This window comes from Pseudorca crassidens, chromosome 9 (genome assembly GCF_039906515.1).
Source record: "Pseudorca crassidens isolate mPseCra1 chromosome 9, mPseCra1.hap1, whole genome shotgun sequence".
Taxonomy (NCBI): Eukaryota; Metazoa; Chordata; class Mammalia; order Artiodactyla; family Delphinidae; genus Pseudorca; species Pseudorca crassidens.
In genome coordinates, this window is record NC_090304.1 from 85610951 (window position 1) to 85624343 (window position 13393).

The 13393-nt window shown below is 33.7% G+C and overlaps 1 protein-coding gene across 3 annotated transcripts in view; it reads left to right on the forward strand.

Annotated features, from left to right (window-relative positions):
- CUL5 (cullin 5) overlaps window positions 1–13393 on the forward strand; it is a 105077-nt gene that overhangs the window by 75944 nt on the left and 15740 nt on the right. For all 3 annotated transcript variants that reach the window (XM_067750951.1, XM_067750950.1, XM_067750952.1), the window contains 7 exons: window positions 6165–6297; window positions 7329–7460; window positions 10432–10555; window positions 10854–11029; window positions 11596–11757; window positions 12517–12635; window positions 13260–13383. In XM_067750951.1, the coding sequence (XP_067607052.1) occupies window positions 6165–6297; window positions 7329–7460; window positions 10432–10555; window positions 10854–11029; window positions 11596–11757; window positions 12517–12635; window positions 13260–13383 (970 nt within the window). The remainder of the gene's footprint in view (window positions 1–6164; window positions 6298–7328; window positions 7461–10431; window positions 10556–10853; window positions 11030–11595; window positions 11758–12516; window positions 12636–13259; window positions 13384–13393) is intronic.

The window sequence follows — 13393 nt, forward strand, 5'->3', positions numbered from 1 at the left end:
CCTTTAAATTTATTGATAATGTTGTATTTTTTATAGCAGAAGGATCCATCGCAGAATCATGTGTTGCATTTAGTTCTTATATTCCTATTTCTTTGTTGTGGAACTGTCTCTCTTCTCACTCTCATTATCTTGACATTTTGAAGATTACAGTCCAATTATTTTGTAGGATGTCCCTTAGTGTGAGTTAATCTGATGTTTTTTATGATTAGATTCAGGTTTGCATCTTTGGCAGAAGTGAAAGTTTATTATTCTCATTGAATCTTTTTTTTGGCCACGCCACATGGCTTGCTGGATCCTAGTTCTCTGACCAGGGATTGAACCTGGGCCCTCAGCAGTGATAGCATGGAGTCATAACCCCTGGACCACCAGGGACTTCCGTCATTGCATCTTATGTGAGGGAGGGTGCATGATTTTGATTTATCCCAGTACTGATTTAGTTTAGTTTGATTACCTAATTAAGTTGGTATATGCCAGACTTATCCACTCATTCTTTTTCTTTTTGTAATTAAGTATTTTTTGACAGGTACTTTAAAACTGTAAAGATCCCATCATTGCTCATTAAATTTTCAATTCGTACATTGATTTATCATCTCAGTATGAACTCATAGTTTACTATTTTTATTCAATGGGTTATAATTTACTTTTTTTTTTGGTGGGGGTGGTGGGTTGCTGTGCTGCATGGATTACAGGATCTCAGTTCCCTGACCAGGGATTGAACCCAGGCCACAGCAGTGAAACCACCAAATCCTAACCACTAGACCACCAGGGAACTCCCATAATTTACTTTTATTCTTTGTTTTGAGTTTTAGATTATCCTAGATTTCACTAATGGGAGCTGGTTTCTGGGTCCTTTTAAAGTAAATTCTTCTTTCTTTTTGGGATGTGAAGATTTCCGGATTCATTTTGTACTTTCCCTTGCCTTAGCCTCAGGGTTAGCCATTTTTTCACAGAGCTCTAGTTGCTTTTAGTGGACGTTGGTATTTAGTGGACAAAATCTGTTGCTAGGTGTATTAATTGCTATTGTGGTGTCACTGCTCCTAGAGCCTCTCAGTGGACAAGCTAAAGGTACACATATGCATTTGCAACTACAGTACCTGGCCTTGTTTCTTTGTGGATGCATTCCTCACCCTGCTGAGGCTCTGACTCCCCAGACTGGGCCACCCCCTACATGAATGCCTTCCTCATCCAACTGGAGCCTTAATGCCTCCCGTTGTACCTTCTCCTTGCATGGACACCCTCCTTACCTATTTGGTCTCTTCTCTCATACTCCATACATGGCCACTCCTTCATGTCAACACACCCCTTAACTGTTTGGTCTTTGATGCCTGGATGCTAGGCCTTTCTAGTGGCTCTGACACCTCATGCAAAGTTGCAGACCTGCAAGGATGGCTCTTTTACTCTGCTTGGGCTTTCATGTCCTTGGTTAAGTTTATTTCTAGGTATGTTTTTCTTTTGGATGTTATTATAAATGAAATTGTTTATATAATTTCCTTTTGGATTGTTCATTGCTGGCGTATGAAAACGCAACTGATTCTTGTGTGTTGATCTTGTACCCTGCAACTTTGCTAATAAATTCAGTCATTGGCTCTAGTAGCTTTTCTGTGGATTCTTTAATACTTTATATATAGAAGGTCATGACATCTGTGAATAGAGATACTTTTACTTCTTTCTTTCCAATTTGGATGTCTTTATTTTTCTTGCCTAATTGCTCTAACTAGAACTTCTAGCTCTAGATAGAACTTCTAGCACAGTGATGAACAGCAGTGGTGAATGTTGACATCCTTGTCTTATTCCTGATTAGTATGTTAGCTGTAGTTTTTTTCATAACTTCGTTATTCTTAATAGCAGCATGGTGTTACGTCTGGTACATATAGCATAGTTTATTTAATTGATCCTTTATTTCTACACTAAGTATTTTCTGATACTTTGCTATTACTAATAATAGTGCTCCAGTGAATAATATTGTACAGTTGCCATTTTATATGTTTCTACAGTCTAAATTCCCAGAAGTGGGGATTACTTTCTCTTTATTTTTTTTATTCTAAGGCGACCAGATCCTGTCTTTAGCTCCAGATTAAGTAGAAAATTTCTGTGGAATAAAATGAGTATTATTAGATGATTCAGGCAGCAGAACATGAGTGTTGTAGCTATTGGAGGTGGTAGAGGTAATGTTCTAGAAGAATAAAGCTGCTAGTATCATCCAGGTTATTTGGGAGAGTCACTTCTGAGGAGGAATATAGTAGTTCATGGTGAGCCAGTGCTTCCACTGAGAACAATCAGGGAAATCAGGTAAATTTAGGAAATAGTCATTTTAATATTATCAAAGAGCTACAGAAGCAACTAGAACAAAATAATGAAAGTTATAGAAATGAGAGAGAACCTTCAGAAGTTAGCTGATGCTTTGTAGCTGTGTTTCCCTGAAAAAAAGTAACTGAGAATCTAGGTTTCACTCAGGCTGAGCAGTACTGCTGGGGGACAGTAGAGCTTTTGGTGGTCACACAGGACTGGAATGACAAAACTCAACTAGGATCTCAAGTGAAAGCCCAGGAGGGACATTCCTTAGATTCAGTGGGTAACCAGAGGTAGACTGATTCTTACCAAAACTACAACCCATCCTTGAACCAAAATAGTTTGATTGGATTAAAGTGATCAGCCTCTGCCATAGCAGAACAAAGGGTGAACACACATTCTTAATGGAAGATAAACTAGTCTGGTGCCTCTGTGATTCTTTTTTTTTTTTTTTTAATTGAAGTACAGTTAATTTACAATGGTCTGTTAATTTCAGGTATACAGCAAAGTGATTAAGTTATACATTTATATTTTTTTCAGATTCTTTTTTCCTGTAGGTTATTACAAAATATTGAGTATAGTTCCCTGTGCTATGTAGTAGATCCTTGTTGGTTATCTGTTTTATATATAATAATGTGTATGTGTTAATCCTAAACTCCTAATTTATCCCTCTCCCCCTTCATGATTCTTTTATATGCAGTGCGTAGTATTCAGTACATTACTAGTCCTGTGATGGCAGAGAAATTTATGGTCAACTAAGAGAAAAATAATTTCAGAAGCAGACTCTCAGGTGATCCCACTATTGGAGTTAGTAGATAAGGACTTTAAAATAATTAAGATTAATAACTTAACCACAGTGATATATCACTCAGGCCCACTAGGATGGCTAAAATTAAAAAGACATTAACAAGTGTTGGTGAAGATGCGGAGAGAGATTGGGATCATTATAGTTGGTACACAGCTACTGTGGTAACACTTTTGTAGTTTCTCAAGAAGTTTAACATAAAGTTAACATGTGACCCATCAGCTCCACTCCTGGGTATATACCCAAAAGAAATGAAAACATATATCTACTCAAAAACTTGTACATAAATGTTCATAGCAGCATTATTCTTAATAGCCAAAAAATGGAAACAACCCAAATGTCCATTATCTGATGATGGATAAGCAAAATGCGGTATATCTATGCGATGGAATTTTATTTAGTCATAAAAGGAAAGAAATTCTGATACATGTTACAACTTGAGTGAAACCTTGAGACGTGAAATAAGCCAGACACAAAAGGACAGATTTTTTATGATTACATTTATATGAAGTATCTAGGATAGGCAAATTTATTGATACAGAAAAGTAGAATAGACGTTACCAGGAACTGGGGATAGGAGGGAATGGAAGGTTATTGTTTAATGAGTACAGGGTTTCTGTTTAGGATAATGAATAAGTTCTGGACATAGATAGTGATGATATTTGCAGAACATTGTGAATGTACTTAAGGCCACTGAATTGTACACTTAAAATGGCTAATATGCTAAATCTTTTGACCATGATAAAAGGATAATTTTTAGAAGGAATGAATGGATATGTGCTATGATCTGGATGAATCATAAAAACATTATGCTAAGTAAGAGATACCAGTCACAAAAGGTCACATATTGTATGCTTCCATTTATATGAGATGTCCAGAATAAGGAAATCCATAGAGACAGAAAGTCGATTAGTTATAACTAGGGACTGGGAGGGAGGGATAGCTGGAAAATGAGATTTGACTACTAATGAGCATGGGGTTTGTTTTTGGGGTAATGAAAATGTTTAAAATTTTATTTTGATGATAGTTGTACAACCTTGTGAATATACTTTAAAGAAACATTGAATTACACACTTCAGATGGATAAATTGTATGGTATGTGAATTATATCTCAGTAATCTTAAATAGATCATGAATAATAATGAGTAAGTAATACATATTAATAGACAAATAGGTGGAAATCGTTACCTGAGAAAAGGTAAAATATCTATAGCGATATGTAATTGGAATCATAGAGAAAGGAAAAGGAGGCATGAGCTATTGACCAAAATTTTTCCAAATTGCCAAAAGATGCCAACTTGTATTCAAGCAACTCTTTGAATCTCAAGCATGATAACTACAAATTAAACCATTCCTAGGTACATCATAGTAAAACAGCTAAAAACTGGAAAAAAACAAAACACAAAAAGCCAGAGATCGGGGGAATGACACAATACCAAAGAAACAACAATAAAAGACTGAAAACTGTCTTCTCAACCTGTTGAATTGGAGGAAGGGAGATAGACTACTGCAGTTATTACAGCAGTTCATATAGAAGCTAGCTAGGTATTGGCAATGTGAATAGATTGGAGGAGATGGATAGATTCTTATGAAGTAAGTTAGTGGTCTTTAGACTTGCTATATCTACCTCGAGGGATACAGAAAGAATTCCCAAGAGTATGCCAGTGTAGCTACTTTTAAGGAAATCACTTTCTAAATCCTCAATTTCCACATCTACTTTTTTCTGAAATTGAACCCTCTGGTGGAAGTATTGCAGTTTCTCCTTTCACTTCTCCTTTCCAGAATTACTCTTCCCTATTTTGTAAAGAAAGGCATATCTCTCTTCATTCTTACTATGGTATGTGCCTTGAATTGTAAAATGCCTCCAAGTCGTTTAAGAAAGGAATATTTTGAAATATTGGTATTGTTGTACAGAAAATGAATTTCTAATGACTAGATGTTATATCCTTTTGCAAAATGGTTTCTAATTATTTGCTTTCAACACAATTGATGGCTAATTTGATCCATTATTAAAAAATAACTTTTTTTGTTAAATCAGTATATGTTTTTTTAGCAAATAACTCAGGAGGTGCTCAATGAATTGAGTAACATTGTAAGAAAAACTTCTAGTCCTATCTATAAATATGAATAAGATTTTTTAGGTAAAAGACATAAATTTATAAATACAAAAAGTAGAAGTAAAATTGATGATTTCCTGCATTCATAATTGGGAGGGGAAAAAAGTTTCATCCACTTCATAGACAAAATTTTGCATATGCATATGTTTATACACACACAATATAATTATGTTGTTTTGTTAAGTCGTGTACTTATAATTTGGACAACTCATTTCTGATAACAGTTGAATTTTATATATAAGAAGTTTTAAAATGTTGAATTTAAATTTATTTACATATATAGTTTAGAGAAGTGTGATAAAGAATAAATGAAAGACTTTCAAACATAAAATATGATACACTCGTTTTAAAGTTTTGTTAGGAAAGTGAAATAGAGATGTAAGTTCATTGTTTAAGGAAAGTTTGTTTACAGTTGTTTTTAATGAAGGATGATATATATCATATCACTGTGAAATTTAGGTTACATTGGATATGTCTCAAAGAGTGAAGTAACAGTTTTAACATAAATTGATTGATGTTCTGAATCAGATCGTGAAAAACAGGGGAGAATGCTACCTGTGTGACATCTTGCAAATAAATCGAACACTGAGTGCTTTAAAAAAAAGTTTTAAATGTTAACTTATAAATATGCAAGGATTTACACAGTTTTTCAAAACTATTTTAGAAGCATCTTAATAAAATCTTTTAAAGATCATTGACAAAGCTGCCACTAGAGTGAGGCAAGGTGGCACATAGGTTACAAAATACAAGGAGGTCTCACTCTCAGTGTTCTCCAAGTGCACTTATGGGAACCTAAGAGTGAGTGCCTCCTTAAACTATGCACCCTAGATGTAGACTTGCTTACCCTAGTCCATTGGATCTATACAACATAAGAAATCTGTGAAAAATTGGCTTTAGAAAAAATATTTGCAGATTCAGTCATTTTCATCAACTGCTTTTAATTTCTTTTTTAGGGTGGGATTAAAAACTCAGCCTGAATCAAAATGCCCTGAGCTGCTTGCCAATTACTGTGACATGTTGCTAAGAAAAACGCCATTAAGCAAAAAACTAACCTCTGAAGAGATTGAAGCAAAGCTTAAAGAAGTGGTACATAAAATTTTTTTAACTTGAAATTTTTAAATTATCTTTGAATTTGTGTTTTGCTTATAAGGCTTTCTGTGATAGCCTCAGTTTTTTTTTTTAACGTATATCTCTAAGCAACTAATATTATGAAATTTTACCAGTGCAAGATCTCTATAGAGCAGTTATGTTTCTTACTGAAAATTTTTATTCTGTAGCTGCCAGAAAGGGAAATAGTATTTAATTCTTCCCCTTTCTTGATTATTTTTAAAAGTCAGTTAAATTCTAGCTTGTATTAAAGGACAAAAAAAGGGAAAATGGAGCTAGCTGGTAGTATTTGGAATGATATTTGAGAGACCAGGAGTTTTTCACTTCTTTTTTTTGGTGAGAGCCCAAAATAGATAGCCAGGGATAAATGAATGTAGATAAAAAGTTAGTTGCTTTCATATTTATTTGTCTCTGCTTGTTATTGTAATATGATATAAGCCAAGGCCATCATATCAAAGAGGAAAAAATTAGTAAGTAAAGATATAGAGAAAGTATAGACAAAGAGGGTTAGAGGGGGGAGTTCCATGGCAGTCCAGTGGTTAAGACTGCTTTCACTGCTGGGCCCAGGTTCAATCCCTGGTCAGGGAACTAAGATCCCATAAGCTGCATGGTGCAACCAGCAAAGCGGGGGGGGGTGGAGTGGGGGGTGGTTAGAGAGAAGATTAGCGTTAGAATAAAGTGAAGAAGAAATGTAGAAGAAAAAAATGGGGAAGAACCATTGATTTTCATGTAAAGTTTTATCACACTTTATATTAAATCTCAAAACTTAATGTTTCTAAGAACTAAAAGGTTATTTGGTTACAGTCTCAAATTTGCTAACTTTTGAAGTATTAAAGTATTGTAGTATTTCAGGACTGGTTATTTTTCAGAGATGGGCAATTTACTAAACCTCTCTCTGTATTTGATTATATAAATTTCTGAATTTTGACAATTGGGGATGTAGAAAGGTCTAAATGAGAGGGATGGCTAAGAATGTATGTAAATTGAAAGTAACTTTTTTTTCTGTACAGCTCTTGGTACTTAAATATGTACAAAACAAAGACGTTTTTATGAGATATCACAAAGCTCATTTGACACGACGTCTTATATTAGACATCTCTGCTGATAGTGAAATTGAAGAGAATATGGTAGAGTGGCTAAGAGTAAGTAAAATTTTAAAAAATATTTGGTTTTCTTAAAATAGCACGTTTCATATGTGTGCTTAAGTAATGCATTTTGTTGATATTGTTAATATTGAAGAAATACGGAACGTTTTAGAAGAATATAGCATCAATTATATAAAATAAAGTATATTTTCTTAATGAAGACTTCTGGTGAAGCACCTTTGCTCTTGCTTTGCTTCTGTTGTTTCACTCTTTTGTATCTCTGCTCTCATTTGAACTGACCTTAACTAACGGACAAATCGTTTCATTTTTAAGATGTTTTTAGTACTAAATATTTAACCATAGAGATGTTTGTAAATAAATACATCTATTAAGGAAAAAGAACAAATAGGTAAAAGTTGATGGCTTATTTAGGTTAATTAATGCTAATTATGGCTAAATTCCCATGTTAAAATATTTTACGTCTGTTCCTTTCAGTCCATTTTAATGGAATTTGAGTTATATCAGTATAGCATAAATGAATGTCTTTCATTTATACATATGGTGTTATATATAATATTACATTAATGTATGATAATAAAACATCTATTATAATGTGTATGATTATATGTATTTTATATATATTTTTTTCATTTATATGTGTATTTCAAATTAAAGATTTGCAGATAGCCCTGTTTTGCCTGGTAGTGTGGGATAGTAAAAATTACTGTTCAGGTGATCTTAATATTAACAATCACTGGGAAAAATTACTGCTTTGTGACTTCGAAATTTTTGTCAAAATATTAAAAATCTCTTATTATCTAAGTATATAGGAGAAAGAAAAAATTAGTAAAATTAATATGTATTTAGTACACTGTAATTTAAAACAAACTTTCAGATTTAAAGTGTATTTCTTTGAAAAAAGTGCTATTGCAATTCACATGTCTGATATTGTATCTAGAATATATAAAGAACTCTTACAACTCAACAGTAAAGACAACTCAGTTAAAAATGGGCAAAGAGGGGCTTCCCTGGTGGCGTAGTGGTTGAGAGTCCGCCTGCCGATGCAGGGGACACGGGTTCATGCCCCGGTCCGGGAAGATCCCACATGCCGCAGAGTGGCTGGGCCCGTGAGCCATGGCCGCTGAGCCTGTGCGTCCGGAGCATGTGCTCCACAACGGGAGAGGCCACAGCAGTGAGATGCCCGTGTACCCAAAAAAAAAGGGCAAAGAATTCGAATAGACATTTCTTCACAAAAGATATATAAATGTCCAATAAGTGTATGCAAAGATGCTCAACATCATTAGTTATTAGGAAAATGCAAATTAAAACCACTGGGATAGCTGAAAATTCAGACAATAACAGATGTTGGTGAGGAAGAGGAGAAATTGGAACCCTCATGCATTGCTGGTAGGAATATAAAATGGTGCAGCCACTTTGGAAAACTGACGGTTCCTCAAAAAGTTAAACATAAAGTTGACCCAGCAGTTCTACTCCTAGGTAATTCCACTCAAGAGAAGTGAAAACATAATGAGCACACAAAAAATTGTACATGAATGTTCACAGCAGCATTATTCATAATAGCCTAATAGTGAAAATAACCCAGAAGATCAGTCAGCTGATAGATAAAATATGGTTTATTCTTATAATGGAGTGTTTTTGGTAATAAAAATAAATGAAGTGCTGATATATGCAACCATATAGATGTACTTTGAAAATATGCTAATAAGCAAAGAAGACAGTTAGACCACATACTATATGATTCCCTAATACAAAGTGTCCACAGTAGCCAAATCTGTAGAGACAAAAAATAAATTAATGGTTTTCAGGTATGGAGGAGTGGGGGAACATGGGGAGTGACTGCTAGTAAGTATGGAGTTTCTTTTGGGGATGATGAAAATGTTCTAAAGTTAGATAGTGGTGATGGTTGCATAACTCTGTAAATATACTGAAACCTGATTAATTGTACACTTTAAAAGGGCAAATTTTGAGGTACGTGATTTATATCTCAACACTGTTACTAAAATGAAGAGTAGTTTGACTAGTACTTGCCTTCTTGTCATGTAACTTACAAGTTACTTAGTGAGCACCTTTTGTATACTTTGAAGAGTTCTCATGCTCTGTAAGTTTGGATCAGCTTCCAAACTTTTGTCTTTTGGTCTTTCAAAGTCGTCAAAGTTTTTGCTGGCATCACTTCCTCTTCTTAATTTTTTTGTCACTACCACTTTTCTCATTTATGTTGATAATTTGCCTTCATTAAGTTCCTTGTACCTGCATGTTTAGACTCTTCAGCATTGGCATTATCAACAAACATTACAAGCACAGTTAGCTCTTTCTTCAGAAACTCCATTTATGTTCTATTTTATTTTCATTTCCAACATTATTCCCTTCCTTCCTTCCTTCCTGCCTCCCTCCCTCCCTTCCTTTTCTTTCCTTTCCTTTTCTTCTTCTTCTTCTTTTTTTTTTTGGTGTACTTTTATCATCTTTCTTGACCAATACCCTTTCAGTTATCCGTTTTTGTAAAATGTCATGTGGATTTATCAGTGGAAGACATGAATGCAACAAAGCTACATGCTTTGCTGTCTGTGGGTGAACTGAATAAACAGATGACTAACAGATTTTGAAAGAAATATTGTGATTGGTCAGTGATATGATGTGCTTTGTTAGTGATTTGTAGATTGAGGAGCTAGAAGTGAAATTTGTGCTTTATGCATAACTCACGTTTAATATATAATGGTAATTGAAAGTTGAACAGTGTTGTTGGGGTACTGGTGTTCTTTTAACTGTACTGTGGTAACTGAAATTCATGCATATTGGAATCATGCACAGAAAGCCAGGATTGCCTGTATATTCTGTTTAGGTTCTAAGAATCAAATTTAATAGGTATTAGATTATAAACATTCTATAAATATAAGAGAGAAGAAGAATTTTGTATTAAAGCATCTAAAACTTAGTTTTCCATTAAAATTTTTCCTAATAGTATATCAGATTATTTATTATTTATTACTTCTTCTGTCTTTGGTTTTCATAGGAAGTTGGTATGCCAGCAGATTATGTAAACAAGCTTGCTAGAATGTTTCAGGACATTAAAGTATCTGAAGATTTGAACCAAGCTTTTAAGGAAATGCACAAAAATAATAAATTGGCTTTACCAGGTATTATTTTATAATTACATACATTTTTTTAAACATTTTACAAAAGAATATCTTTGTTTTCTAGTAAATTAAAAATAAAACTAAGCAGTAATAGAGACAAAGATGTTAAAAAGTCCACATTCCTTGAAAATATCCTACAAAGCAGAATTTAGATTTACTAACTCTTATTTTGAAACAGAAAGACACTTTTAACAAAATCTTTAGAGTCTTATTTTTCACCAAAGCTTATCCTCTGTGTATGTATTTTACCCATTGTCAAGATTATTTGCTTTATATTTTCTGATATACTTTCCTATAGCTGATTCAGTTAATATAAAAATTCTGAATGCTGGTGCTTGGTCAAGAAGCTCTGAAAAAGTCTTTGTCTCACTTCCTACTGAACTGGAGGATTTGATACCCGAAGTAGAAGAATTCTACAAAAAAAACCATAGTGGTAGAAAATTACATTGGCATCATCTCATGTCAAATGGAATTGTAAGTAGATGGTGTGTTAGTTCAGATATTGGTTTGGCTGAAAGTAGCAGGACTCCAAATAAGACTTGTTTAAACAAGATAGATCTTTCCTTCTCTCACAAGTGAAAGTTTGAGCGGGTATAGTAGATCTGTTCCATGAAGTTGTTAGGGACATAGACTTCTGGTTACAGCACCATCCTTAAGGTATTCCCTTGCCTGCAGAATCCAGTATGATCCTCTCACTATGTCTGTCTTCCAGCCCAACAGGAAGGGAAAGATGTGAGGGTATAGCTTCCTTGAACGGCAACTTCTAGAAGTTTTCCCCATTATTTCCACTCAAATCTCATTGGCCAGAACTTAGTTACATGGCCACATTTTTGCTCAGGAAAGCTGGGAGGTGAGCCTTTATTCTGGACAGTCATTAAAGTCTGCTAAAATTTTTATTACCATGTAAGAAAGGAAGAATGGATATTGAAAGACAACTCGCAGTCTTTTTGTATATAATCTCATATAAGAGATATTATAGTAGATAGATGGTAATCATCATGAAGAGATTCTTATTTTTTTAACTATTTTATCTATTATAGATAACGTTTAAGAATGAAGTAGGTCAATATGATTTGGAGGTAACAACATTTCAGCTGGCTGTATTGTTTGCATGGAACCAAAGACCCAGAGAGAAAATCAGCTTTGAAAATCTAAAACTTGCAACTGAACTCCCTGATGCTGAGCTTAGAAGAACTTTATGGGTTGGTTTGTTTTTATGTTTTTTGTTTTTAACATTGCATCCTCTCACATAGCAGGAAACATGTGTTGGCTTGTGTTATAATAAATTTATGAATTCATAACACTCAAATGACTTTTAAGCAAGAAAAATACACTAGTGAGGTATTTATGGAAAAAAAAATTGAAAATAAGCAAGTTACTAAGACAGAGAATGGCAAGAGAGAGAGAAAGAAAGAGATTGAGTTGGTGTTTAAATTTTGCCTGTGAAGAGCATGACCAAAGATTTCATATTGAAAATGTGTTCAAAGTTTTTTATGATAACCAAAATTCTAAGAATAAGAAGACTTTGGTCCTTTTGAGGCCCTGTAAAATGTACTTATTAGCCTTCTCTTCAAAACTACATTTTACCCCCTACTCCATATGCCTGTTAAAAGTTCCAAAATAAACTATTACCTAGAGAGAAACAGCTGGTTTATAACCGGCAATGATGTTTGCTGTGGTCATATATGACCAATCCCTCTAGTTTGTCGTCGTTGTGTTTTTTTTCATTGTCTTATTGTAAAGAGAGCATTTATTGCTTCCTCATAACCAACTCTTTTCTCCTCATTCTCTTTCCTCATTATGCATTTACATTGTTATATTCATGGAAGTACCAAATAAAATTTTGAATTATGAATTTGTGCTCATAATTTTTTCTCACCTTTATTGGTCATGTTGTAAAATTGATCTTGGTATTCTATAGTGTTTATAGAAGCTAATTGTTTTCTCTTTATTCTTCATAGTCTTTAGTAGCTTTCCCAAAGCTCAAACGGCAAGTTTTATTGTATGAACCTCAAGTCAACTCACCCAAAGACTTTACAGAAGGTACCCTCTTCTCAGTGAACCAGGAGTTCAGTTTAATGTAAGGTTTATGTTGATTGATCTAAAATAAAAATACCTTGTTTGAATTTTAATATTTTATTTTTAGCAAAATAATTTTCCTTACATGATATTTAAAACATCTGTATGCTGTCATCAGTTTAGATTTATGCCATTTAGTTGTTTATTAAACATATTAATGAACTAGAGATGTTTATTATTTCTTTACATATTTTTCATGGATACGTTTTGGTGTCTGACATACTATATTGCTTTTCATCTTTAAATTAAACATCCTTTTGCACTCTAAAGCAGCTTTATCCACACGGAGTACTGTTTCCTTTAGATCCAATTAGAAGATAATGTTGAATTACAACCCACATATCTTCAATTATCTGATCACTTTCATGGCAATATAAATTATATTAACTTTGTTATTACAGGGAGCATAGTCCCACTTATTAACAGAGCTTTTATCATGTTTGAGGGAAATCATAGGGTTCATTTTAATAAAGCTACATGTTGGTTATTTGTTATTTTTCCCTTAAACAGTGTTGGATATTAATTTTTAGACTATTTCTAAATATTTTCTCTTAGACATTGTTGCTATAATATGATGTTTAAAAAGCCTTTCACTGTAAAATATTTGATTTAATGTTTTTTATAGAAAAAATGCAAAAGTTCAGAAAAGGGGTAAAATCAACTTGATTGGACGCTTGCAGCTCACTACAGAAAGGATGAGAGAAGAAGAGAATGAAGGAATAGTTCAACTAAGAATACTGAGAACCCAGGTTTGTAATA